Source organism: Zootoca vivipara, chromosome 5 (assembly GCF_963506605.1).
Source record: "Zootoca vivipara chromosome 5, rZooViv1.1, whole genome shotgun sequence".
NCBI classification, from domain to species: Eukaryota; Metazoa; Chordata; class Lepidosauria; order Squamata; family Lacertidae; genus Zootoca; species Zootoca vivipara.
Genome location: NC_083280.1, coordinates 16,952,850 through 16,980,050, shown reverse-complemented (window position 1 = coordinate 16,980,050; position 27,201 = coordinate 16,952,850). Strand labels below are relative to the sequence as shown.

The following is a 27,201-nucleotide window of genomic DNA, read 5'->3' as shown; positions in this document are numbered from 1 at the left end:
AATATTTTAAACCTTTGTGGAAGTGGATTTCCAATCCTAAAAGATAATATATAATGGAAACAGATTATACAGATAATCTAACAGATGTAAACTATTTATTGAATATTTGCCACCAATATCGTTAAATACATCATCTTGCAGTTTTTTTGTTTTTTGTTTGTTTTTTTTGCTTTCAAGTTAAAATGTCAGAAACAGAACACCAAATATTTACAATTCTTATAAGGAATGTTACATAATGACACATTAAGGCGTAAATTCTTTTGGCTTATAATTCTGAAAAGAATGATAATAGCAAAAAAGTGATGCAAAATCTTCATTGTGAGATTATGATTAAGCTACAATGTTTTTACAAAAATATGGTGTAAGATGGCAATAAATCCCATTCAAAATCCTGCAATAGGTCCCTTCAACTAGGACTGATAATTTATACAGTCAAAACTTTAAAGTTTACATATAAAGGTATCCTATCCACCATTGAAAAGTACAGCTCTCAACATATACAGTTTGTTTTTTTTCAGGCCACAGTTTTGAAGGTCTGGAGTATCAAGTTGGTTTGATGAATTAGTCGGTTGGCACTTATGAACACATTTATTGCCCTGTTGTAAGAAACAAAACACATTTCAGCAGTAGAATGGAGACCTGAAGCCATCAGACAGAGTACATTTCAAAAGTTATTCAAGTGGAATGGCACTAGTGTCAATTTCAATGCTGCTTATTTTTCAGCACTTATAACTCCAAGCAAGAACACTGATCAATTGATCATGCAGTGCTAGAGAGGAGCAGCACCTAGACTGATAACTTGAACTAATTATTTTGTTTGTTTGTTTGTTTGAAGTGTCCAATAATTAGTTTCTCTCCCCACAGATAACTCTCCAACCAACTGAATGAAGGACTTGCAAAAATACTTCATTTGCACAAAACATTCCACAAAGCATACCTCTCACCTCCAATTTTGAAATAAGAAACTCATTCACACAGTCTTGCATAAGATCCCTTCAATAAAGGACACAATGAGGAACACATCTTTCTTATTATCAGTGTGAGCAAAGAAAGTAAGGTGGTCTTGCCCATCTTAAATCCTGTTGCAAAGTTGACACACTTGTGTTTATTTTTTGCTTCTTAAAAGTGTAACTTCTAAAGCATCATTAAGCTACTTTTTCAGATGTTTAAAGTGATGTACCTCATTTAAAAAACCCATAAAATAAAAAAGACAATTATAGTAACAGTCCAAAATACATTGAGCAACTAATGCCTCAACTCTGTACTGACGAGTTAAGTCCCTTTGCAGTAAATGTCTTGTATTTCATTAATCTATATACTGCTCAATTTCAATTTTCTCTAACCAATGTAAAAGTAGCTGAATACATTTTTTTTTAAAGTTGAGACAAGTAGAAAGTTTAAATCAGAATTTTGGAATTCTGTTATAAAATGCCTGCTTGTTGGGGGGGGGGGTGAATTCAAAAAGTATTGGAAGTTCAACAGAGAGGGGAACCATCTGAGCACAAATGGAATAGTGCTCCATAAAATTGTGCACACAATACTGAACACACAGGTCCTGGTGGATCATAGCTGCCAAGTTTTCCCTTTTCTCGCGAGGAAGCCTATTCAGCATAAGGAAAAATCCCTTTAAAAAAGGGATAACTTGGCAGCTATGTGGTGGATACAAGCCATGCATCTGAGCCATGGGGGACCACTAACAGTGACTCCAAAACCTCAGTTACTGGGAAGCCCCACGTAAGAGCCATGGGAGCATTGTACACAATTATCTTCCCCCCACCAACCAGTGTTACACACATAGGCCAGGACTCAAATGAATACTCTTGGCAGCACCCAAATGCTGGCACATTGTCAGGGATGTTGTTAACTTTTTTCAAAAGCAGAGAACCCCACAAGCAGCAAATGTGGAAATAAAAATTTGATAAGACCATAGCAGTAAAATCCAATGACCTACATACACTTGCGACCCCAGACAACTCAGCTTTTATGCTAAGAAAAGCTAGAACGAAATAACAGTTAGTGAAGGCCATCAAACTCAAATGCGGGTGTTGCTTGATTAGTAAAAGTGACCTTTCTCCCCCCCCCCAAAATCAATTTCACTCCTTGTTTGCAAATTATACCCAGTCACAGCATGTGTTAGTTTCACTCTTACTAACTAATGGATTCCTGGGCTGCCCAGTGTTCAACAAACCAGAATAATACCATACAGTAGTATAAACTTTAAATAAACTGAGCACTGTACAATGCCGAAGACTGGGGGAGTTTGTGTATATCAGCATTGTCCATTTAACTCCAACTACAATGAACCAGATCAAGGAACAGATGGATTCTTTTCCTCCTCACTACCCAGAGCTAAAATTGCTGTTTGATCATTTCCATCTCTGGCTGCAGCAGCTAGTCTTATTGCACATGCTCCCCCTCATGTGCAGTGCACCGCTAAAGAGTGGTGAAAATGCATGCACTCTTGCAATGCCATATATTAAGTGCCAACTGTAAGAAGGAACTGATCAGTTGGGAAAGTGTGCCAGGCATGTGCAAAGTCTGTTTCGGGGGCCCACCGATCAGTTTAATCTGGCCCCTGTGGCAGTTTATTTCCTGGGGTAAAATCCTTTAAAAAAAACACCTCAAAAATCCCAAAAAAGGTCAACAACTGAGGTTGGCCCTTTGGTCAGCCCTCACGGCCCTTCACTTCATTAAATCTGGCCCTCGTTGAAATACATTTGGACACCACTGGGTGGACAAAGACCAGACCAGGTGCCTATGTAGTTCAGCATGCTGTTTCCAACAGTGGCCAACTCTCAGAGTCCTTTTGTGCTCTCCCAAAGTTGTTCCTTAGCCACTGGTACTCAAGATACATAATGTCCTGGACAAAGCATAAAGGCATCTTGATTACTGACCAGGGACGTCCTTCCACCATTTGCTCCCAGTATGTCTTACTTTGGGATGTATCACTTCTATAGCTGGAGACTCCATTTTAGCTATCCTGCCTTATAAGCAAAGATATCTAGAAGGTCACAACTTCCATAATCTCTGAACATCAGCCATGCTGGCTAAGTCTGATGAGAGTTGGAGCCCAACCACCTCTGGAGGACCAGTTTCCTCATCCCTAAAATGGCCGTTAACTTGACCATATGATAACCATTCCTCCTCCCCAAACAATCTGTCACAGCAGCATTAAATGTGTTGATTTTAATTGGGGAATGCTGGACAGTGTTGGAAGAGCAGAAGAAAACATGCTTGGATGATTTTTCCTGTTTTGAACCCATCAGGTTTGCAGCCATCTCTATATAAGCCAATAAAGGTTTCAGTATTTAACAAAAATCCCTGATTCCCAAGAAAAGTTAATGTTAAGACTGAAAAAAAAACCCCCAAGCATACTTACTTTCCATCTTTAAAATAGGTTTTCAAAGTGTCGCTGAAACTTTTGGAGTATTTTACAAACTCTTTCTTTTGGTGCTCAAGTGCCTGAAATATACATATGCAAAGAGTACTTCAATCAAAGCCTCAACCTTCATAAACCATTTTTTTAGCCACTGGACACCGATTAAAAAGATAAACAGAAGAAAATAAGCATAAGTGCTGTGATAGCAAAATTCTGTTTAAGAAATCAAATGGCTAAAAGCACTTCTGTAAATGCATCTGGGAATGTTTGTTTACAGCAACAAAATTCATACAGAGCATATTAGAAAATTATACTGAGCCTTAAATGTAGCCACTGCAGACAAAAAATCCACATATACTAAAAATCAGGCAGTAGGAAAAACTAGTAGCTTAGTGACAGAAGATTGGTTTTCATTCTGTTTGCTTCTTCCTCTGCAAGTTTATTTGTCTTAACTGCCAGTGGTTGTTGAAATGATTTATAATTCCCACCATCCAAGCATTATAAATTGCGGATCCTTTAATATTTATAGTTAATATGTTTATATTTCTGACAAGCCAACATAGCAGAATATAATTCACATACCCTCCGGTTCTGGTATTGATATTTCTTGAAGACATTATTTACTGTGTCAAGAAGTTCCTTTATTGCACTGGCGATGTCCCTATTTGGCAATGAAAAGATAATTGCAACATCTTTTAAAATTAGACTAACTCAATGCAGAATTTTAATCACTTCCAAAATTATGTCTGACATGTATTTCTAAAGGATTTGCTGTCTTACAGAATGAGTTTTAGATATGGCACAGCAAGACTGAACACCAAGAACTAATTAGATTATATGGCACTTCAAAGTCCAAATTAGGTTTAATGCAAGCTTTCCTATGTGGAAAGGTAGCATCTGCTGGATTTAGAACTCGACACAATAGTGTTACACAGCAGGAGCTCTGGACTATCTTCAGAATGATACCCTCCCTTCAGAGGAACTCTGAATATATAGTATGAATAAAATGAACAGATATGAAAAAAGTGACCCATGATTCACCTTAAACTATTTTGTGAACACTGATCTCATGAATTGAGGCTGTTATCTTGTCCTACCTAAGTCTCTAGGCATTTAAATAAAGTTAAACCACCTGGAAGAAAACTGTCACAGCAAGTATCATTGAAAGCAATTTGATGGCAGCAGCCCCTCTCAGAATTAATGGATACAATTTCATCTTGTTCTAACTTTGCAGAATTTAAGACTAAACAGCCTTGCGCTGGGGCTAATAGAGGTCAGGAGAGAGAAAAGACAGTTAACACTGTGATCTGTGGACAACTCTCAGGTTTTCACAATTACAACCAAAGCCACAGAATCCTCCCCTAAGTCACATGTAGGTGTGACATTAAGATACTTGGAGTAACTGAGCATATTCAGGTCTACTTCAGCTTCCTTGCAGTCCATCTTCAAAAATGCCTGTCGAACTGCCACATTAAACCCAAAGGCACAAAAGAGTTGGGATTATAAATTGGCAACTGAAGCCAGGCAGCAGGTCTTCTATGTGTACTACTGCACAACTGGGATATACTTTCCCATTTTTTAAGGTTTGGGATTCTGTGGGCAGCAAGCTGTTCAATAACCCCCCTAAAATTAGTTATGTCACACCAATCATGCTTGCAGCTGGTGACTTCAGCATAAGGAAGAGATTGTGGGAAAGTTGGGTTAAGAGGATGAACCTTAATGGGAGCTGGAGGGATTAATTAAGATTTGTGGAAGTGCTTTCTCTCTGATCCTAACAAATACTTCTCAAGGGGAGAAGTATTTAAAATGCATGGGGAGAGGGGGCCTTAACTACTTCAAATATTCTTGAATAAGTAAAGGAGTGCAACTGGGACAAGAAAATATGTGTTCTCAGTCTACCTGCTACAGAACCATGTGCATGATTTTTTGCACATTTTTTCTGCTATTCTGGGAGCTCTCCCTAGGTATGCAGAACCCCCTCCTACTCGATCTGCGAAGAGCTCAATTTTGCTGCCCTGTGGATAGGCAAAGTGCCTTTAGCTTAACTATTCAAAGGAATCATGGATCAACTTATACAGAAGTTAATTACACCAAATGAATCTCAAAACTAATTTAAAGGGGTTTTTTTTGTTTTGTTTTTAAACAAAAAATAGGCTCCAATAAAACGATTCAAATGAACGTGCAAGCTTAACTCTCTCATGGATTGTGGCCATTTACTTTCTCATCACTGCAACACAGAAAGGGTTTTAAAGTTATAGTCATAAACATGGGAGCATTTTTAAATATGCCATGTCACAGGGCACATCCAAATTGAGAGGCCAAGCAAGCCCTGGACCAGTGCCTGGATGAGAGGGCCAAATTGTCGCTAAATTCTGGCAAGACAGACATTTTGGTCAGTGACCTGCATTCGATAGGGTTTTACGCCCCTTGAAAAACCAGGTTTGTAGTCTGGGGATGCTCCTGGATCCACCTTTATTGTTACAGGCCCAGGTGACTTCACTGACTAGGATTGACTGACCAGGATTGGCTGATAAAGACAGTTATGATCATTCTGGACCACGATAGCCTGACCACTGTCACCCATGTGCTGGTAACCTCCAGGCTGGATGACTACAACATGCTCTATGTGGGGCTGCCCTTAAAGTTGGTCCAAAAGCCGCAGGTGGTACAAAATGCAGCAGGTGAACAGCTCACTGGGGCAGGAGATTGCCAACATACTGACAATCCTGCGGTAAATAACTGCATTGGCTGTCACTTGGCTACCAGGCTAACTTCAAGGCACTGGTTTTAACATACAGTGGTGCCTCGCTAGATGAATTTAATTCATTCCACGGGTCAATTCGTGTAACGAATTTTTTGTCTAGCGAGTCCCAGTCTCCCATAGGAATGCATTGAAACTTAATCAATGGGTTCCTATGGGCCCTGGGGGACTGGCGGTGGCATGCGCCGGGGCTTCGGAGAAGGTCTCCGAAGCGCCATCCGATGCAGGCTGTGTGCGAGGCGGCAGGGAGAAGCTCTCTTCTCCCGGCCGCCGCCTCCTGTTTGCCTTCCCCGGCATGGGACGCAGCTTTGGAAGTCGCCCCATGCGGGCTGTGCACCTGGATCGGACAGGCGGCGGGGGAAAGACCTTTGCCTTCTTCCCGCGCTACTGTTCCGCTGTTCCCCTCACTGCTCACAGCAACCGGCAGAGACCAGCGGAACCAGCTGCAGCGCGGAAAGAAGGCAAAGGAAGATCAGCGCCTCTCAGCTGATCTTCCTTTGCCTTCTTCCCTTGCTACAGCTGGTTCCCCTTTCACTAGACAAATGCCCCTTTCACTAGGTTTTGTGATCAGAGGTTTTTATGGCCAAGCTTCGCAAGACGAAGCGGCCGCCATAGAAAACCTCGTCGTCTTGTGAGGCAACCTGTGATCGCAAAACCTATTCGTTAAGCGAAAAATTCGTCTTACCGGGCATTCGTCTAGCGAGGCACCACTGTATCGAGCTCCATACAGCTTGGACCAGGGTACCTGAAATATCATTTCATCAATCACTATGCTCTGCAGAAACCACCTTATTCAGAGTTTTGACACCTACTCTTTGAATCCCCTCCCTTTAAATATTATGTGGTGTTTTCAGTGCTTACTGAAGACCTTCCTCTTCCCAGCAGTCCTTTAAGTAGAGATCTTTCCCAGTTTTTCATCTGCATTGGAACTGTTTCTGAGATGTTTTATTATTACTTGTTTGCCGCTGTGGGCTCTTTTGGGAGGAAGGGCAGAATATAAACTGATTAAATAAATGAAAACAGCTGCATATATGGGTCTTGGCACCATTGGAAGTCAGTCGCTTCTAGTGTCCATCATAGCTACTCTTTAGGTAGACACTGTGACAGCCTCTTTACCCTAAAGACTTTACCAAGTTTTTAAAAAACTCAGTAAAGCTATAATACAAACTGGCACATGGTTCCCTTAAGGTTAGAGGAAGCCCATTTTTAAAAAATCTGATGGAACGCTTAAAGTACTATTATAAGTAAGAGTTTATTACTGTAAACTGGGCAAAATTGGCATTTATGCCCATTGCCGAGTAACAGATGCTGGTTAAGCTGCTGTAGCCACTATTAGCACTGCAGTGGCTAAAGTCCCTCCACAGCTTGAACAGCAGACAGAAAGAAAATTTAATTTTGAAGCAAGAATTCACAAGCACCATACACTAAAATGATAAAAACCATAATTTAAAAACACTATAAATAATGCTACACTACATATAAACTGTAACAAAAAATACAAAGCAGGAGGGGGGGGAGACCAGCGTAAAAGATCGGTTTAAGGAAAGTCTTCTGCTTTATTCAGCAAACTAGTTTAGACAGGAGCACTTACTTGATTGTCTGAAGAAACCTCACTCTGTCATTGATTTCATCTGGAATCTTACTGAGAATCTGTTTAAGTGCTCGTGCCTTTTCATTTAAGTCTTGGAATTCCGGCTCTGGCCTTTCAATCATATACTCTGAGGGGGTGAGAGAGAAAAAGAAATTGGTTACTTACTTCAATAAGATTAATTTTGTTTTTCTGTGGGGATTTGAACCTGGGTCTCCCCAAAAAACCTCACCATTAGCAAACGCACAATGTACATGGTGGGCAAGAACTGAACTATGAACCCACCCGGTTTTCCATCTTCAGTGTAAGACAATGTAGGTAACTGAACTCCTAAGACATGTGCCTGACTGCCTGAAGGATGCTTGACGGACAATGCCAATGCAGGATAAGCAAATGCTGCTCTATGAGGCGTATTTCAGAGCCAGTAAACAGAACAAAGTCCTGGATTTGCATTCAAACTGCATTAATCAGGTGGGCAATGCCAGGTTTGCCTGCCTTCCTCCAGCCACCAGTTTATGAGGAACACCACACTAAATAGTTGTGTGGGGCTTAGGTTCCAGGGATTACATGCAAAGCCAAAATCACATACAGCTAGAACCACCTCAGTACCCTCCGTATGTGACCATCCCTACCTTTCTGGAGCCAGTGCGCTGAGCTTGCCTTGATCTCCGCCTTGCTTACCAGGTTCTGGGAGAGTCTCGCAGGAACCTCCCAGAAAGTACTCTTAAGCTCTCTGCCTTGCAGACATTTAATTTGTGTGACTGCATGCTGGCCAGTTGCCAAGAGTGTAAAACTGCAATTGCACAATCAACACCCCCCCCCCAATAATGTTGACTTCAACTCTCATCTGCCCCAGAGAGGATGGCATGGGGTTATAAAAGTTGTAGTCCATCTGTTGACTTTGATCTTCATGATGAAAGTCATTTTTGCAAGAAGAAATAAAGCAACCACAATTATTTTTCATCTCTCTTTTTCTAAAAATAAAATAAAAAACACATTTCTTGATAGATGTTTAGCAGAAATACCTTCTACATCGTCAGCTGCCATGCGCAGGAGAGACTCAGTAAAGTTAACTTCAACACTTTTTTTCTCCAAAATTTTTATGATGATATCTTGTGTGAGACCTGGATTTTCCTTCTCAGCCTGCATTTCAAATAAGTTTTATTTATTTAGTACACCACCAGTCAATTTGCACACAGTAAAAGATATCCAAGAATCACTACAGGTTCTAAATTCAAAATTATATTTTTAAAAGCTAAGCAAGCAGCACTGCATCGTAATAAACATCCAGTTCTGCACCACCATTTTCTCCTTGAAAGGAATACCTATATTTCTTGGACTGCATCAACATTTTTCATTTGTAACTTTGCCCAGTAAGCCATTTCATTTATTTCTGTGCAAAATTTATTTCTATGCACTATAACAACCTTTCTTCTTCTTTTTAACCCAACTTAAATTAAGGGACAGACTTATTTATATGATTACATTTAAGTCCCTACAACATTATAGACTGCACAGAATTAGGTACGGTTCAACTTATCTTCATAGCTCTTACTTATCTTTAGATACACCAGAATAACTTTTTCAACAGCTAGCAAAGTGCGTACCTTGTAACAGTAACAGGAGATAATGAACTCCAAAGAGGATAAAAAGGAGCTGCAAAACCTCACATTTCCTACATCCCATGTCTTACACTTTCCTCAGAGTGCTTTTACAGTATTGATTTTTTAGCTTTTTACAGAGGATATAACATGAAGTAGTAACAGTCAACCACCACAGTAATGACTATACAAACTATGAAGTAAGATTGATACTTTCTGCTCCACACCCTTATGCCCAAATTCCTCTCAATTATAAATGGGGAAATCTGCACTCCCACTTCACATGCTTGTTTCTCAGACCAGAATCTGAAGGTATACTCCAAATCCCAGGGCAGAGACAGGCTATCCTAGGCCACAAATATTGATCTTCTGTCCCTCCCTAGCCCAGTCCATCAGGCTAAAGGAATGAGACACCATCTCGTGCATCACCAAAAGAGGACCGATAAGGAGACATCACCAAGTGCCCTTTCCCCTTTTACACTGGGAGGTGCCTGCCAGTTCAAAAGCCAAAGACTGAATGAATTTGTTGGCTTTAGTGGTGTGCAAACCGTGCTTGTGAAGTAGCTCTCATACAAGCCAGACTGCAGCATGCAAGTCATTGCTTCCTGAACCAGCAACCCCACCCCGGTGCTAGATGGAGACGCCCAAAGGACCTCTGTAGCATTGACTTAACAGAAAGATGCCTGCCCAACCATAAAGGAAGATTCCAAAAACTCCCCAGACAGCTTATTCATTGCTCATCTACTCTTATGGGCCACAATCCAGAGAACCAGATTGCTAATTCTGTCTGCCCAGTGTGTCTTTTGATATTGTTTGCCTTTAAACAGCGGCCTCCCATGTTGCATGGCAAGCCTTTTCAAAAAATTAAAGGGGCTTTCAAAAGTAATTTGCAATGCAGCATGGGAGAAAGGGTACGTGTTTGAAGGGGAAATTACTAAGTGCCCACTGGGTTTGTGAAATCTTTTGAGGGCAAATGCTGAAGCTTCTAGATTCATGTTCCTGATGTTGAACATAAAACCTTCCTTAATGAAGCATAAGAATATGGCTTCTTTTTCTACTGGATGAATCTTCTTAAAGCATTTCAGAATGTCAACAAAGCCCCATAACCAGTTGTTTCCTAAACTAAAGTTAGCTAGTTAACAAGAGTGCTTTACATCTTTCGCTTATGATACAATTTTTCCAGGTACAGTGGGACCTCGACTTACAAATTTAATCCGTTACGAATGCACACTTGTAGGTCGAAAACTTCGTAAGTCGAGTTTCCCATAGGAAAAGCGGTTTCCCATAGGAATGCATTGGAAACGGAAAAATTCATAAGTCGAGGAAACCGCATCTAGCCGCGAACGGGTTTCAGTTCGGATGTCAAAAAAATCGTAAGCGCGTGGCCACTTTTTCTGCTCGTAAGTCGAAAATGTCGGATGTCGAGTAGTTTGTAAGTCGAGGTCCCACTGTACACACTCGAGTCTTCTAGGTTGCCAAAAATTATTCTTGAACCATGGCACACAAAAAGTAGTATAGTACTTTCATAGCAAATTCTACTAATGCCATATCAAGAAGTATTTTAGTTCCTTGTCCCTGGAAACCAAGCATTTCAGAAGCCGTAATATCTCTACCAAAAACAAAATAAGTTGGGAGTGAAGTTGCTTAAGCTGGTGCAGTTATGCTTCAGTAATTCATGACCGCTTAGTGACAGAAAGTAGAAGCAAAGCACCGAGCCAAGGTCGCAACCCCACAAAATATAAAGCCATGCTTTCCAATTTCTTTGATTCAAGCACCAACTGTCCCAGGAACTAGCTAGAGTGGAAAAACTCATTGGACTTCCCACCATGCTCTTTGTGCTCTAGCCCAAAGAAGAAAACAGATACCAAGCAACAATCACAACTGCATTTCTAGGCTCTTTAAGAAATGCAGCCCAATGAATGCCACAGCAGTCTTTCCAAAGGGTGGGAAGCAAAGCTGGGCTAATTCAAACTCACTTCTCGGACCTCAAAACCAAAGCCAAAAACAGGGTTAGCACTGCATGGCTATCTCTGCTGTATCTCCTTTAAAGTTGTGTGAGAGGGAACCCTTTTAAGCCTTTTGCGGCCAGGGAAACAATACAGTAAATGACAGGAAGAGGAGAGAGCATGAATGGGACCAGGTTTGCAATGGGAGACTGGCATACCAAGCTCAGAGAAAAGGAGCAGAATCTCCTTAACTGTCTGCAAATTTGGAATACATCACCAATGCCATAGGCCAGGCATGTCCAAAGTCTGTTTCGGGGGCTTAATCCGGCCCGCCGGTCGGTTAATTCCAGCCCCCGTGGCAATTTATTTTCTGGGGTAAAATCCTTAAAAAACCTAAACAACTTCAGCCCTAAAATTACTCAACAACTTCAACCCTAAAAAAAAGGTTAACAACTTTGGTTGGCCCTCTGGTCGGCCCTCACTTCATCAAATCTGGCCCTCTTTGAAAAAAGTTTGGACACCACTGCCATAGGCATTTAACTTATGAAGTTAAACCAAGTCAGGGTATTTAGCCCAATACTTCTACTCTAGAAGATCTTCAATATCTCTGCAAAGGTCATTCACAATTCCTACGAAAGATACCAGAATTTAACTAGGACCTTTAGCATGCAAAGCAGATGCTTCACATCCGAGCTATAGCCAAACAGCAGATAGCTTTCTGCCTGTCTCAACCAGATGCATGCTAATTAGTGCAGGAAATAAGAATTTGCTTGGGGTCCCTAGGGAGAAGAAAAGTAATGGATCAGGACAGAACCAGACCAGTAGCTAAATTCGGTATGCAGTTAATCCAATTTTTACATTGCTGTATGGAGCTCATGTACAAATACACACAATGTTAATTATTCTTACCTTAATAAAAGCTGCTCTGAGTGTCTGAGCTGCAGATAGATTTACTCGTTCTAGCTGCAAGGTGGAGTTAAAAGTAAATTGTTACACTAATATAAAACATGCAAAACAAAAAACACTTTGCCTTATGAAACTCCACTTCCAATTTTTCTGTCAACTCACTTAAGTTGATTCTATGTTTAAGAGTAGCAGGCACCGCCTCTCAGCTCAAAATTAAGGGTTCACACAGCCATTTACAAGCATAAAATTAGATAGCAGTGTGATTTTTTGCTCTCTATATTCACATGGCAAAATGGTTCTGTGAATGGAGCAAAGACCTAAAAATTACTGGTTATCTGGTAGAATTTGACAGCTGGTGGAGAACCATTTCCACAAAGGCCAGGGTTTTGACTAACATACAGCCAGGGGTGGTGCAGTGATGCGTTGCAACAAACCATTCATAGGACAGACAAAAAAAGTACTCCTAAACATATACAGTTGTGTATAACAGACTGAAGAAAGACAACTGGAACACAGCTTATTATAGACAGACAAATTGAGATGCTTATACTTCCAAGGAGTAATAATTCCAAAGACAATTTAATATTTCTATATTATTTTCTGAAATGCACACCAGAGAAGGGCTGTTCCCTTGCATACTTAAACAAAAGTTCCAGCTTCCTGGATCAGCAAATATTTCTGGATTTTGCCGTTTTAAAACAGATCAATTATGTGAAACTGCAGAAACACAGTACAAGACTTTCTGCCATCTCTGTGGCTGCCTAAAACCTGGATACTAATTAAAACCAACTGGGTTTACATTTCATAAACTTGCATATGCTGAGAAGTATCTTAAGAGCCTTTAAGTCCTGAAAAGAATGCCAGAACTAAGAAACAAACTGGGGCCAAAAAGTTAAGGTTATAGATATTGATTTCATGGAAATAAGCCAAGCCAAAGAAAGATAGAAAGCAGGACTCATTAGAGCAGTTCGTAAAGACTTGGTAGAAAACGTTAGCTTACCAAGTATAAACAGTATGTTAGGGTATCCTCTGAGATTGTAGACAACCTCCTGCTTCCCAGATACTGTTATACATAGAAAATCAACTAGAAGGCATCTTACCTCATTAAAGACAGGATACATAACAGCATAGAGAGGCATGGAAACCATAGAAGTGGTCTCTGCTTCATTCTTCATCTCTTCCATTGTCATCCTCATTCAAAGACCCACTCTTGAAGAAAAAGGCTATCAAAGCAATGGACTTCTCATTCAATGAAGCGTTTCTTCTTTCTTCTAGTTGTATCAGAATGCTTAGAGCACTTTAAAAAAACTACCCTGGAAGGAAGAGAGAGAGAGAAAGGCTTCATTATGATCAGTATCACTTTTCAGACAAGAAGTACTACCAAAAATGTAATGCAGTAGATTCAGTACTGCCCCAATAAGATCAGTTCCCTTCTAATCATAGTTCAAATGTGCTGCAGGTTAGCTGATGATCTGTATGCAATTAATGAAGTTCTTGAGGATTTATCACAAGTTCTCATTTCAGCCACTTTCTTGAAAAGAGCAATGGAAATGAGAAATGATGTCTTTAAAATGCTAAAGGTCAATACTATTTTTATAATTTATACAGTAAGTGTTCATCAGCGCTAGTAAAGTTAGTCATACATCCAACAGTGACTTGCTTGGAAAGTGATCGAAGAGTCCCAAAATAGCAAGTAACATGTAAATTGTATATATGCCAGCATAATGTCATCTGATAGTCTATTTGATAGATTTACTATATAGGTATGACTATGCTGTAATAAGTTTAAAATGTACAAAAAGCTACACAAACCTCTATGCTTAGGTTGCTTAAAACAAACAAAAGTCTCAAGCTCTGTTTTCATAAGGGTGTGCCAGCAACTGTTAGCTCAATGGAAAATAATGGTTCATGAAACAGAATCTGGTTTGAGATCCTCCACCCTGCCCAGCCCAGCCCAGCCCAGAGAACAGTGGACCTGAATTTCAAGTATTGGTAAGGAATTACTCTTATTTCACGGAAGACATGAAAAACTATGCTGGAAAAGCATTAACCAAGTGTATGCCTAAAAATTTGATCTTAACAATTAAGTATGCCAACTCGCGACACACCTGAAATATTTTTTTCTTCCTCATGAGAAGTTTGTGGAGGACATATATGTTTCAAAATATCTATTAAATGGGATTTTAATAATATGACAGGTAAAATTAATCTAGTCCATTGGTCTTCAACCAGTGACCCAGGCAACGCAAGCGGGTTGCCTTGAACCCAAAGTGAGTCACAAAGCAACACAATCTCTATTTTAGGTTATGTGCTAAACTGCTATAGAGAAAAGGCAAGGAAGAATCATAGAATTGTAGAGGTAGAAGGGAATCATAGAGTTGGAAGAGACCACAAGGGCCATCCAGTCCAACCCCCTGCCAAGCAGGAAACACCATCAAAGCATTCCTGACAGATGGCTGTCAAGCCTCTGCTTAAAGACCTCCAAAGAAGGAGACTCCACCACACTCCTTGGCAGCAAATTCCACTGTTGAACAGCTCTTACTGTCAGGAAGTTCTTCCTAATGTTTAGGTGGAATCTTCTTTCTTGTAGTTGGAATCCATTGTTCCGTGTCCACTTCTCTGGAGCAGCAGAAAACAACCTTTCTCCCTCCTCTATATGGCATCCTTTAATATATTTGAACCTGGCTATCATATCACCCCTTCACCTAAACATGTCCAGCTCCCTAAGCCGTTCCTCATAAGGCATCGTTTCCAGGCCTTTGACCATTTTGGTTGCCCTCCTCTGGACACGTTCCAGCTTGTCAGTATCCTTCTTGAACTGTGGTGCCCAGAAATGGACACAGTATTCCAGGTGAGGTCTGACCAGAGCAGAATACAGTGGTATTATTACTTCCCTTGATCTAGATGCTATACTCCTATTGATGCAGCCCAGAATTTCATTGGCTTTTTAAGCTGCTACATCACACTGTTGACTCATGGCAAGTTTGTGGGACTCTGAGGATCATCTAGTCCAACCACTGTTCAAAATCCTGCAGGCCCAAGACATGTTTTGTTACTGGCACAGGTCCAATTATGACCTTGCGGAGATCTCTGGATGCTGGGTTGGCAACTGGCATCCCCAACTGGTTGGCCCCTCCAGATTTTTTAAGCAGGTAAGCAGAAGAGCTTATTTATTGCATTTATATCCCACCCTTTTCTCCATGGACTACAGCAGACATCCCCAAACTGCGGCCCTCCAGATGTTTTGGCCTACAACTCCCATGATCCTTAGCTAACAGGACCAGTGGTCAGAGATGATGGGGATTGTAGTCCAAAGCATCTGGAGGGACGAAGTTTGGGGATGCCTGGACTACAGTATATGTTTTCCTCCCCATCTCGTTTAATACCTACAATGTCCCTGTGAGGTAGGCTAAGAGGCTATGACTGGACCAAGGTGAGTTTTATGATGAGTGGGGATTTGAAGCCTAATCTCCCAAGTCCTAGTTTGACATTCTAATCACTATACCACACTGGCTTCCACACTGGTACTTCTATGGGACAGCTATATAAATTAAGTAAGTAAATAAATATGGGGAAAGCAAAATGCCACTTAAAGAAAAATCTGAAATAATTTCCTTTAAGCTTGAATTTGTTTTATTCTGGATTGTTTTATTTGATGTTTTAATGTGCTGTAAACTGCTTTTTTTGTTTAAAATATAAACCCATATAGAAATGAGAAATGACAATAATAATACTGGTTAATTCCCACAGCAAAAAGAAAGGCAACTAAACATTCCATTGTAGTAACTATAACCTAGGTTTAAGGTGCCATTTGGCCATTGGCTTATATATGAGTTCTAACACCGAGCCCAACCCCCTGCATTGCAGGAATATGCAGCTGTCCTGTATGGGTATTGAACCTGCAACCTTGGTGTTATCAGCACCACACTCTAATCAACTGAGCTATCCAGTGGTACAGTGGAAAGTGTGAGCAAAGGAGATGGAAAGTAAGGGGGAATGAAGGGAGAAAGGGCAAAAGAAAGATTCAAAGTTCCCTAGATTTCAGGAGAGTGCAGAGTCTGAAAAGGTTGGAAATTACTGCTCCAGTTTCTACCAAATCACTTTATGATCCTGTCTCATACAAAAGCTAACTTCCATTATCCATGCATTGCTTCAGTCAAGAGCTCCTCTCTGATTTCCTTCAACTTTAAGTATAAAAACTCATTTTGAGGTTAATGTTAGCTGCACAGCCTCTAGAATGTCAGGTTCATCTAATAAGGTATTGAACAAGTACATTCACTCACCCAAGCATGAGTAAATGGGTAGGAAAATGGGGTGGGGTGGGGGGGATAGTTTAAAGTGATGCACATTGGGCCAAAAATATCATAATTTCACATATACGCTCATGGGGTTTAATGGCCAGCAACAAGTCCTTGGAGCCACAGTAGATAATCCAGTGAATATGTTAATCCAATGTACAGAAGCTGTGAAAAAGACAAATTCCATTATAGGGATCATTAGGAAAGGAATTGAAAACAAAATTGCAAATATCACAATGCCAATTTACAAATCTATGGAGTGATCACACTTGATGTAATATGCAGAGTTGTGGCTGCCTCATGTAAAAAGGCAACTGTAGAGCTGGAAAAGGCTCAGAAAGGGACAACCAAAAGGATCAAAGGGATGGAACAACCTCTATGAGGAAAGGGGCTTTCAGTTTAAGGGGGAAAGTGAGTAAGCGGAGATTTGGTAGCAGTGCATAAAATTATGCATGGTGATAAAGTTGTCAGAGCCAAGTTTTTCATCCTCTCTCATAACACTAGAACTCAGGGAAATCCAATGAAGCTGAACACTGGAAGATTCAGGACAGACACATAGCACATAGCCAGATGAGCAGGGTATAAATAAGAAATTATTATTATTATTATTATTATTATTACTACTACTACTACTACAGTTAAACTCTGGAGTAGTTTCACCCACAAGTAGTAGTGATGGTCGCCAACTTGGATGGCTTTAAAAGAGGATTAGACAAATTCATGTAGGTTAAGCCTATCAAGTGCTACTATCTACAATGGCTATGTGTTCGACATCCACTGTCAAAGCAGCATGCCAGTTGCTGTGAATCACAAGTGGGGATTGTTATGCTCTGCTTCTGCTTGTTTGCTTCCCATAGGGATCTGTTTAACTACTTTGAGAGCAGGATGGACCACTTGCAGGCTCTTATGAGACATGAGGATAACCAACTCCACAAGTACTGCCTGCAAGGCTGGTTTTATCTAAACTCACGCAGAATTCAGCATTTCCCTAGCAAAGAGAGGTTAAGTTTTGAAGAAGGAAGATGACATCTGTCTAGCTACACTGCAGTAAATTTACTGGTTTACAGACAAAAAGCTTAGGGGAAGCTACAGCAAGGCAATTAACCTTGACCAATTTTCTAATGTATATTCCCTGAGCATGCAAGCCAAATAGAAAAGCAAATAGAAGCTGGCAGCTGTGTATTTGGCCAAAGTACAAGCATACTGCCAAGCCAAGTTAGCGTACACTATTTCTACACTTAGCTTTTTACAGAAATTAACACTCATGCTTCAGAAGAGACTGCAGCCTCCAGTCAGGATTTCTGAAAAAAGCTGAAACTGGATTTCAAAAGAACATTTTGGGCTAATGAAATGTACACCAATTCCAATCTGTTACCGGTACCTCCGAGGATGTGGACAGGCTGCTTGGACAAGTGAAACCAACCACATGTCTCCTTGATCCTTGCCCGGCTAGCTTACAAAAGCTAGCCGGGAAGGGCTGGGCATTGGGCTTCTTGGGGTGGTGAATGCTTCTCTCTGTGAGGGAGCCTTCCCAGACCCGCTGAAAGAGGCGGTCATTAAACCGCTTCTTAAAAAAACATATTTAGACCCAGCCAATACGGCCAACTATCGCCCAGTCTCAAATCTTCCAATCTTGGGCAAGGTGATTGAGCTAGTAGATGCTGAACAATTCCAGGCATGCCTGGAAGAAGCGGACCATTTGGATCCCTTCCCGTCAGGTTTCAGGCCTCACCATGGGACTGAAACTGCCTTGGTCACACTGGTTGATTATCTCCGGCGGGCTAGAGACAAAGGTGAGAGCGGTTTCCTAGTTTTGCTGGATCTCTCAGCTGCCTTTGATACAATCGACCATAACATCTAGAGGGGCTCGGAGCTGTGGGCACCGTTATACAGTGGTTCTGCTCCTTCCTCCTGGGCTGTGTTCAGAAAGTGGTGGTGGGGGATGAGTGTTCAGACCCCCGGGCTCTCACTTGTGGAGTGCCTCAGGATTCTGTCCTCTTCCACATGCTTTTCAACATCTACATACAGTGGTGCCTCACTAGACGAATTTAATTCGTTCCACGGGTCTATTCTTATAACGAAAAATTTGTCTAGCGAATCCCATAGGAATGCATTCAATTTTTTATTTTTTTTAAAAAAAATGCCCATAGGAATGCATTAATTGAATTTCAATGCATTCCTATGGGAAACCGCGATTCGCTAGACGAATTTTCCATAAAATGAATTTGTCTAGCGAGGCAACCTCCTCTAGAAAAATCCTTTCTTTAAGCGAAAATTTTGTCTTACGGGGCGTTTGTTAAGCGAGGCACCACTGTACAGCCGCTGGGAGAGATCATCAGGGGGGTTGGGCTGTGTGTTCATCAGTATGCGGATGATACCCAGCTCTACCTCTCTTTCAAATCAGAACCAGCGAAGGTCTTGAAAGAACTACCTTGGCTCCCAGTATGTTTCTGAGCACAATTCAAAGTGTTGGTGCTGACTTTTAAAGCCCTAAACGGCCTCAGTCCAGTATACCTGAAGGAGCGTCTCCACCCCCATCGTTCTGCCCGGACACTGAGATCCAGTGCCAAGGGCCTTCTGGCAGTTCCCTCGCTGCAAGAAGCCAAGTTACAGAAACCAGGCAGAGGGCCTTCTCGGTAGTGGCACCTGCCCTGTGGAACACCCTGCCACCAGATGTCAAATAGAAAAACATATACCAGACTTTTAGAAGACATCTGAAGGCAGCCCTGTTGTATTTTAATATTTTGTTGGAAGCCGTCCAAAGTGGCTGGGGAAACCCAGCCAGATGGGAGGGGTATAAATAGTAAAAATATTTATTATTAATATTATTATTACTTTTATTATTACTATTATTATTATTACACCATATTCAAATTTCAGGTATGCATTCAGAGCTGAATCCATTTCATACTGAGAGCACCAGACAAAATTATGAGCCACTGCGAGTCTTGAACAGAGCTAAATTTTCAAATTCTCAAGTACCAGCATCAAATATCTAGGTGTGTAGGATTTTATCAGATCCCAAATTTTGAAGAGTAATATAATTAAATTAGATGAAGAATGGAATACTTCCCTGCTGTTTTGTTCTACCTGTTGGGGAGATACAGCAGTGCTTGGAGAGGACAGAAACAGGACTCTTAAAGTAAACAAACAATTATCCTAAATGGAAACTCACATACAATTGTCCAAAAAAAATCTAACTTTTACGTTTGCATACAATGCTCTGTTTATACTCTTACTTGTACAAGTGTTAAATATATGGCAACTTCTTCAGTGCATACGCAGTCATGAGTATCATAATATTCAGCATTTCTCTACATAATTATTTTGACCTAGTTTACCTTTATATGCCACAGGGGAAACTGCCATTAAGAACTACCTGCTCTTAATGAAGTCTATGAGAAGATTTTCATTCCAGAAGAGAGCCTGTTCTCTAAAAGTCTCCGGAGAAGAAAGCACTAGCTTGAAATTTCAGTCCCACAGCTTTTTATTTATTTAACTCTATTATTTTATCTTATCATGATGACTAATGACTTACCAAACCCAGGGCAGGTACGGTACTGCCAAACCAAATCAGATCACAAGGCAGTTTACCACTTCTAAGGTAAAGGGACCCCTGACCATTAGGTCCAGTTGTGACCGACTCTGGGGTTGCGCGCTCATCTCGCATTATTGGCCGAGGGAGCCAGCGTATAGCTTCCAGGTCGTGTGGCCAGCATGACAAAGCCGCTTCTGGCAAACCAGAGCAGCACATGGAAACACGTTTACCTTCCCGCTGTAGCGGTTCCTATTTATCTACTTGCACTTTGACGTGCTTTCGAACTGCTAGGTTGGCAGGAGCTGGGACCAAGCAACGGGAGCTCACCCCATCGTGGGGATTCGAACCGCCGACCTTCTGATCAGCAAGCCCTAGGCTCAGTGGTTTAACCCACAGCGCCACCTGGGTCCACTTCTAATAGTAGCTAATTACAGCTGCTTAAGGGGGAAATGGGGCCCATCAACCTGGGAAGGTAGCTTATCTAGAAGAAGAAAAACTCTGATCCTAAACCTAAACCTCTGCTGGCTTGCAGCTATACTCATGCATGAGAAAGGCTTCAGGAATAAACCCTGAGGAAAAATCTGTACTCAGCTGCCTTTCAGGACACCTTTGAGAGAAGAAAATGCTAAGGGGTAAACCCTACACAAATCTGGAGTAGAGTCCCTAAAACAGTTGGGAGGAGTCCTGTACTCCTCCTTCTGGCAACTCCTGCAGCCAGATTGGTGCCTAATGTTTTGCCCAGCTTTCCTTTGGACCACATCAGTGAAGCGCCAGGTGAAAATGTTCCTTTTTAACCAGGCATTTGGTTGCTTGTCATCAAATGCCCTTTTAAAAAATGTGTGTGTGTGTGTGTGTGTGTTTGTTTTTATTTTGATTATGTATTCTGTGTTTTTATATTTTGATATTATCCTGTGAACCGCCTTCCGGATGTAGCGTGGGATATTAATAATAGTAATAATAATAGTAGTAATAATAATAATCTGGGCAGCCCAGGACCTTCAACCACATTGCCCAGGCTTGCGCCCTGGGGAGGTCACTTGGGTGCTGCTAATGCAGCAAAAACAATGCCGGAGGCAACACAGGGACTGCAATTCTCCAGCTGTCTGGTTTAACCCCTGAAGTAGCAGTCCATTGCCCAAGACAGTCTGATGCCAACAACAACAGTTGCTTAGGAGGTGGTGGCAGAAATGTTTTCAGCACCACTTAGACATCAGTAAGTTACCTTACTGAAGAATTGATGCCGAAGAATTGATGCTTTTGAATTATGGTGCTGGAGGAGATTCTTGAGAGTCCCATGGACTGCAAGAAGATCAAACCTATCCTTTCTGAAGGAAATCAGCCCCGAGTGCTCACTGGAAGGACAGATCGTGAAGCTGAGGCTCCAATACTTTGGCCACCTCCCTGATGCTGGGAAAGATCGAGGGCACAAGGAGAAGGGGACAAAAGAGGACAAGATGGTTGGACAGTGTTCTCGAAGCTACCAACATGAGTCTGACCAAACTGTGGGAGGCAGTGGAAGACAGGAGTGCCTGGAGTGCTCTGGTCCATGGGGTCACGAAGAGTTGGACACGACTAAACAACAAAGTTACCTTCACCCATTCCTCTGTGAGCTTATCTATACACAGAACAAGGGCCTATTCTACGTTGATTCAAAACTATTTAGTCTTTTTTGGAGTAGTGCTGGCCAAACTTCATGAATTTAACAGAATGGCCCTCCACATTTGATTTTTAGGCACAATCCAGGATGCCCATGTTGACCTCTACAGTGCTAGACTCACTTACCATGGAAAATGGCTGCCTAACTGCTGCAGAACACTATCTGCTAATGATGCGCTATAGTCTGTGGCAAGAACAACAAGTTTGCATGGAGAACGTTATCATTACTGTCACTTAATTCTACAACTTCCTACCCTTGAAGTCTGTCAAAGTTTAAGAACATTTCCGCAGTGATACAAAAACAGTCAACTGTTTAAGTGTCTAATGGTCTGAAATAAGCATGTTTATTTTAAAGACTAACACTTTTCTCTCTCCAAATACTACCGGTAGTAAGCTGCCAAGGTTTAGAAACGAGCAACAATACATTTTGAAGGAAAATAGCTTTTCTAACCAATTTTTGCTTCTGCAAGTACATCACTTATTTGCTTACCCATTATTTAAAAATTCTATATAAATTTAACAGATTAGTTGCTATTATTAGATTACATTTCAATTAAAAAAAACAATAAATAGGTATAGGGTTTTCATTAAGGGCAGTTCCAAATGACAAGTTTCCTGGTGCACAAGCACAGAGCTCTTCTTCATTTGCTATGAATCCAGGCACCTTTCTTCAATGTATTTTCTTTATTTAAAAAAGTTCACAGGGGACAATCGTATGGTAAGATCCATCAAGATGGGCAGCTTAGGATGCAATGGATCTGTTTCAGCCAGTGTTAAACCCCCAATCCCAGCTCCACCCATGTCCCTCAGCCAAATATGTGCTCTTCCTAACTGAACTGAAGCTATCTGAGCCAAGTCCTCAAAAGGGGGCATTCCAACAGCAGGACTGGGACAGGGGAGAACGGACTTAGGCTGGACCATAAGCTCAGTCACATGACCTGGCAACCCAACACAGAACTCTAATTTAAAGCATCGTTCTCTCCCTCCACCAAGCGTAGACAGAGCTGCATCAGCCCCACTGATGACCAGGATTTGGATTTGGTGTAACTTTCTGCTGGCTTAACTCATACCATCTGTCAGGAATGCTTTGATGGTGTTTCCTGCTTGGCAGGGGGTTGGACTGGATGGCCCTTGTGGTCTCTTCCAACTCTATGATTCTATGATTCATACCAGCTTACTTTCCATCAGTTTCTTGTACATAGGATTGCAATATAAATTTTCCCAACTATATGAACATTATTATTGGGCGTTGTACTTTCCAGAGCAGAGGCAATATTCTGGCACTGGGGAAATGCCATTCTTTCACCAACTAGTGTAGCTTTTAAAACAGAGCAGAGTACCCCATGTATAATGTGGCAGCATAAGGATCGCAAGCCACTTTTTGAAACTACTGTATCAGAAAAAAAGAATACAATTCCTTACTTCTGCTCCTCCACCACATCTGCACCTATTTTGTGTACAGTGGTACCTCTACTTACAAATTTAATGCATTCCGAACACACATTTGTAAGTTGAAAAAAATTGTAAGTCGAGTCCCATAGGAATGCATTGGGAGAAAAAATTCGTAAGTAGAAGCAACCCTATCTAAAAATTCGTAAGAAAAATTCCTATCTAAACCGCATCCAAGATGGCGGATGGAGCTCCATTCGTAAGTAGAAACTTTCGTAAGTAGAGTTATTCGTAAGCAGAGGTACCACTGTACCTTTAAAGTTTAATTATAAAAAATAGTGAATACTACCAGGAAGACTACCTAAACCTCAAAAAGTATAATTACATGGACATTCTGAATGGTGTGGGATTACCATGCATCTGTGACCTTGAAGACAACTAGCAATAGTAGTAGTGTTAGAAACTCAGATACATAAGCTAGGTGCCAAATGGCTCCTTAAACTCAGGTTTCAGTCACCGAAATGGAATGTCTGGTTGCCATTTTTGAGCAAGACAGCTCTAAAGTCTTCTTTTTCAAATGAAGACCTGAATATGACTGATTCTCAGTTAAATATCTGGCTAATTCAGATGACACCCTTGTGCTAGGTTGAGAGTTTAAGAGAAGAAAAGTCACTTGATCCAGGAGCAGTCCATATATATTGCCCCATTCCAACCTCTTTTTCCTAATGGTGACTGCTCCTGCTCAGGCTGCACTGAAATTCATTCCGATTATGCAGATACAATTTAACTGATAGAATTCTACAGGATGTGTTGGTAGTATGTGTAAATATTCCAGATCCAATGATCCCCAGGCATGTGCTTCCAGATGTAGGACATGTCAGGCACCATTCTGGGACCCAGGCATCTTCGCTTGGTCAAAAGTGGTCAATAGCCAGGTGCAAAATGTGTCTGGTGCCTGGCTAATTTTGAACACTGATTACCGTGTTTCTCATATTATAAGACATGTCTTATATTTATTTTTTCCTCAAAAAAACACACTATGGCTTATTTTCAAGGGATGTCTTATTTTTTTCCTCCTCCTTCTGCCGTGGCCGGCATTGCTGCTACGCCTATCACTATGTCTTATTTTCGGGGTATGGCTTATATTCCTTGAATGCTTAAAAATCCTGCTATGGCTTATTTTATGGGTATGTCTTAAAATATGAGAAACAGGGTAGTAATGTTCTAATGGGGAAAGCAACATTTTGCTAATGTACGTTAAATGTTTTTGTGTTTTTTTAAACAACCTCAAAAAGAAGATAAGTCAGATGGTAAACAGCTCTGTACCTAGCTATTTCTGTAGTCTTCATTAACTTATAAAAACTGAAAGAACATGCAAATCCATATGACATGGATCAGTTTCATTTTCTGTTTTTAGATGCATTATGAGATAAACAGCCCATAAAAGAATCCAAGCAACTCAAAAGATCCAGGAAGTGCAACAATCAAGTGTATAAACACAAGAGTTTCACATGAATGAGTGCTAAGCCAATGAAGACTTCAAATGGAATGAGCACCATTACTACACAACTGGTTTCTGTCATTAAATCAATCTCTCTTTACCACGAAGCAATACACTAAAGATCAGCACCTCTTTTTTAGAAACCTACCTCTAAACTTCAAGACTGCCTGCCTCACAATTTCAGTATACAGCGGTACCTCTGGTTATGAACGCTTCTGGTTATGAACACTTCAGGTAACGAGCTCCGCTAACCCGGAAGTAGCTGCTCCTGGTTGTGAACTTTACTCCAGGATGCGAACGGAAATCGCGTGCCGGAGGCGCGTGCACAGTGGGGGACCCCGTTAGCGAAAGCACGTCTCAGGATAAGAACAGTTTCAGCTTAAGAACGGACCACCGGAACAAATTAAGTTTGTAACCAGAGGTACCACTGTACAGTATTTACTGCCTGGCATCTGTCTCCAAACAGCCCTATTCCCTGGCCATGTTAGAAAAACGGTCTCTCAAATTCTGCAAGTCTCTGGATTCCAAAGCTGCTCAGCCTGGTCACATCAAGATGGTATACATGTTATGCCACTCCTGCCTTCTCCAGCTGAAAACATGGGAGCCTTGGTTCAAAAGGCAGAGGACCTATCAATAACAATTTGTCTATGACAGCAACCTGCATGCTCAGTTCAATGACTCCAAAGCAAACTCTTTAGCTACTGTACACACTCTTCTTGCTATTATTCTACCAACCCTCACAGTACTTCCAAGCCACATGACAACATAGTATAACCTAATAAACAAAATAACTAAGCTATGCCCATTGATGTGTGGTGGAAATTTCCCAAATTGGAAAGATTTTCTAAGTTTTATTTTTATGCATTTTTTCATTTCATAAATTCCTTTGTGACAATGAATCATAGAATCGTAGATTTGGAAGTGACCCCAAGGGTCATCTAGTCTAACCCCCTGCAATTTAGGAATCTCAACTGGATCATACATGACAGATGGCCATCCAACCTTTCCTTAAAAACCTCCAAGGAAGGAGAATGAGTGGATACAAACTACATGTGCAGTATTAGGCAAACTTAACCATTTCAAAGTCTTAAATCTCTAACAAGCACATCAACTCTCCACACTTGAGAGATGGACATGTGTGGACACACAACAGGAACACCCCTCCAGTGAAGTACCGGTCTACTGAAACAGATGAAAGCAGCAAAAACATTCCCGGGCTACCGGTACTTCCTGCTACGGGCTGTATAACAATATAACACTCTTTTCCACAATATGCCAGCTTTCCTCCCCATGCCAGAAAGCATTAATAATAGTAATACAGTCATACCTCGGTTTAAGTACGCTTCGGTTTGAGTACTTTCAGTTTAAGTACTCCGCGGACCCGTCTGGAACAGATTAATCCACTTTCCATTACTTTCAATGGGAAAGTTCACTTCAGGTTAAGTACGGACTTCCAGAACCAATTACACTCATACTTCGGGTTAAGTGCGCTACAGTTTGAGTACTCCGTGGACCCGTCTGGAACGGATTAACACACTTTACATTACTTTCAATGGGAAAGTTCGCTTCAGGTTAAGTACAGACTTCTAGAACCAATTGTGTACTTAAACCGAGGTACCACTGTAATAAAAATGAACATGGCCCACCACATTACCACCTGCAACCTGAAAGGAGACAGTCTCTTTTCTTCTGTTATTTACACAGACCAGGCTTCTCTGGCCTATGCTGCTGTGTTCCTCTTTGGGCAGAGGGAGGAAAACATTACTGTCCCCAACCCCCTGCAATATTATATTATTATTCAGCAAAATAACTGGCATAATTTAGACAAAATACCGTCAAGGGGGGGGGAAATATATTTGTTATATATATCTGCAAACACACACCCTTCCTTGCTTCAAGAGGCTCAAGGTCTCTCCCACATCGAGACTGCTTCCTCTTCCCAGTTCTCCCCCACCCCACTTCTCTCTCTCCCTCTGACCTTCCCCGCTTACCCTTGATGTGTACTTGGCCCCCCAGCACCAAAGCCACCCTAGCCCCAGATCCTCCCCAACGGGACACGCCATACCTCCCCGCTTCGTAGAGCTTGCACCTGCTCCCCCCGCCCCGTCCCTCGCCTCCCTGGGAGACACACCGGCCTAGCCTCTCCCGGCAAATCTCTTCCGCTTGGGAGATCTCGGGGCGGGGTCGGCGAGAGGCCCTGCCCCACAGGGGAGAAGGCTGGCGGGGGGAGGGAGGATCTCTCCTGCTTGGGGTTCCTCCGAGCTGCGCCTGACGGAGGCAACTAGGCCCCTCGCCGGTTCTATCCCGACCACGGGATTCTCCAAGGCCTCTTACGCCTCCGGGGCGGCGTAACCTCTGCGGTGCGGCTAGGCCCCGCGCAAACCTACCAGTGACCCCTGCGGACATTGCCGGCGCTAATGATAAGGGTAATAGTAATGGCTGTGGTAAACGACGACAACAACAGCGGTAAAGGCCGCCGGAGCCGCAGCAGTTAAGCCTCCTTACCTCCCCTCCCTGCCCCACCCGCCCCTCGAAGCCTTTTAGGGCTCCCGAGCGGGCTCCACCGTCGCTGCTCCCGGAAGTACCAGCCGGAAAGGAAGCACCCTCCTCCTCCTCCTCTCGCCAGCCGCCGCCGCCG

General features: G+C 41.8%; 1 protein-coding gene across 3 annotated transcripts; it reads right to left on the bottom strand.

Annotated features, from left to right (window-relative positions):
- Window positions 1-64: 64 nt before the first annotated feature.
- On the bottom strand, window positions 65-27,185 carry PDCD10 (programmed cell death 10). 3 transcript variants are annotated; one of them, XM_060274409.1, is made up of 8 exons: window positions 27,069-27,185; window positions 13,282-13,494; window positions 12,185-12,238; window positions 8,754-8,871; window positions 7,732-7,858; window positions 3,962-4,040; window positions 3,380-3,462; window positions 65-596 (listed from the first exon to the last, which is right to left on the bottom strand). In XM_060274409.1, the coding sequence occupies exons 2-8, from the start codon at window positions 13,375-13,377 to the stop codon at window positions 515-517; spliced, it is 639 nt and encodes a 212-aa protein (XP_060130392.1). In that variant the 5' UTR covers window positions 13,378-13,494; window positions 27,069-27,185; the 3' UTR covers window positions 65-514. The 3 variants fall into 3 exon arrangements, with proteins under 3 accessions (XP_060130392.1, XP_034988266.1, XP_034988268.1); XM_035132375.2 differs by lacking the exon at window positions 27,069-27,185 and adding an exon at window positions 26,951-27,062; XM_035132377.2 differs by lacking the exon at window positions 27,069-27,185 and having other exon boundaries at window positions 13,282-14,689.
- Between the last annotated feature and the right edge of the window lie 16 nt (window positions 27,186-27,201).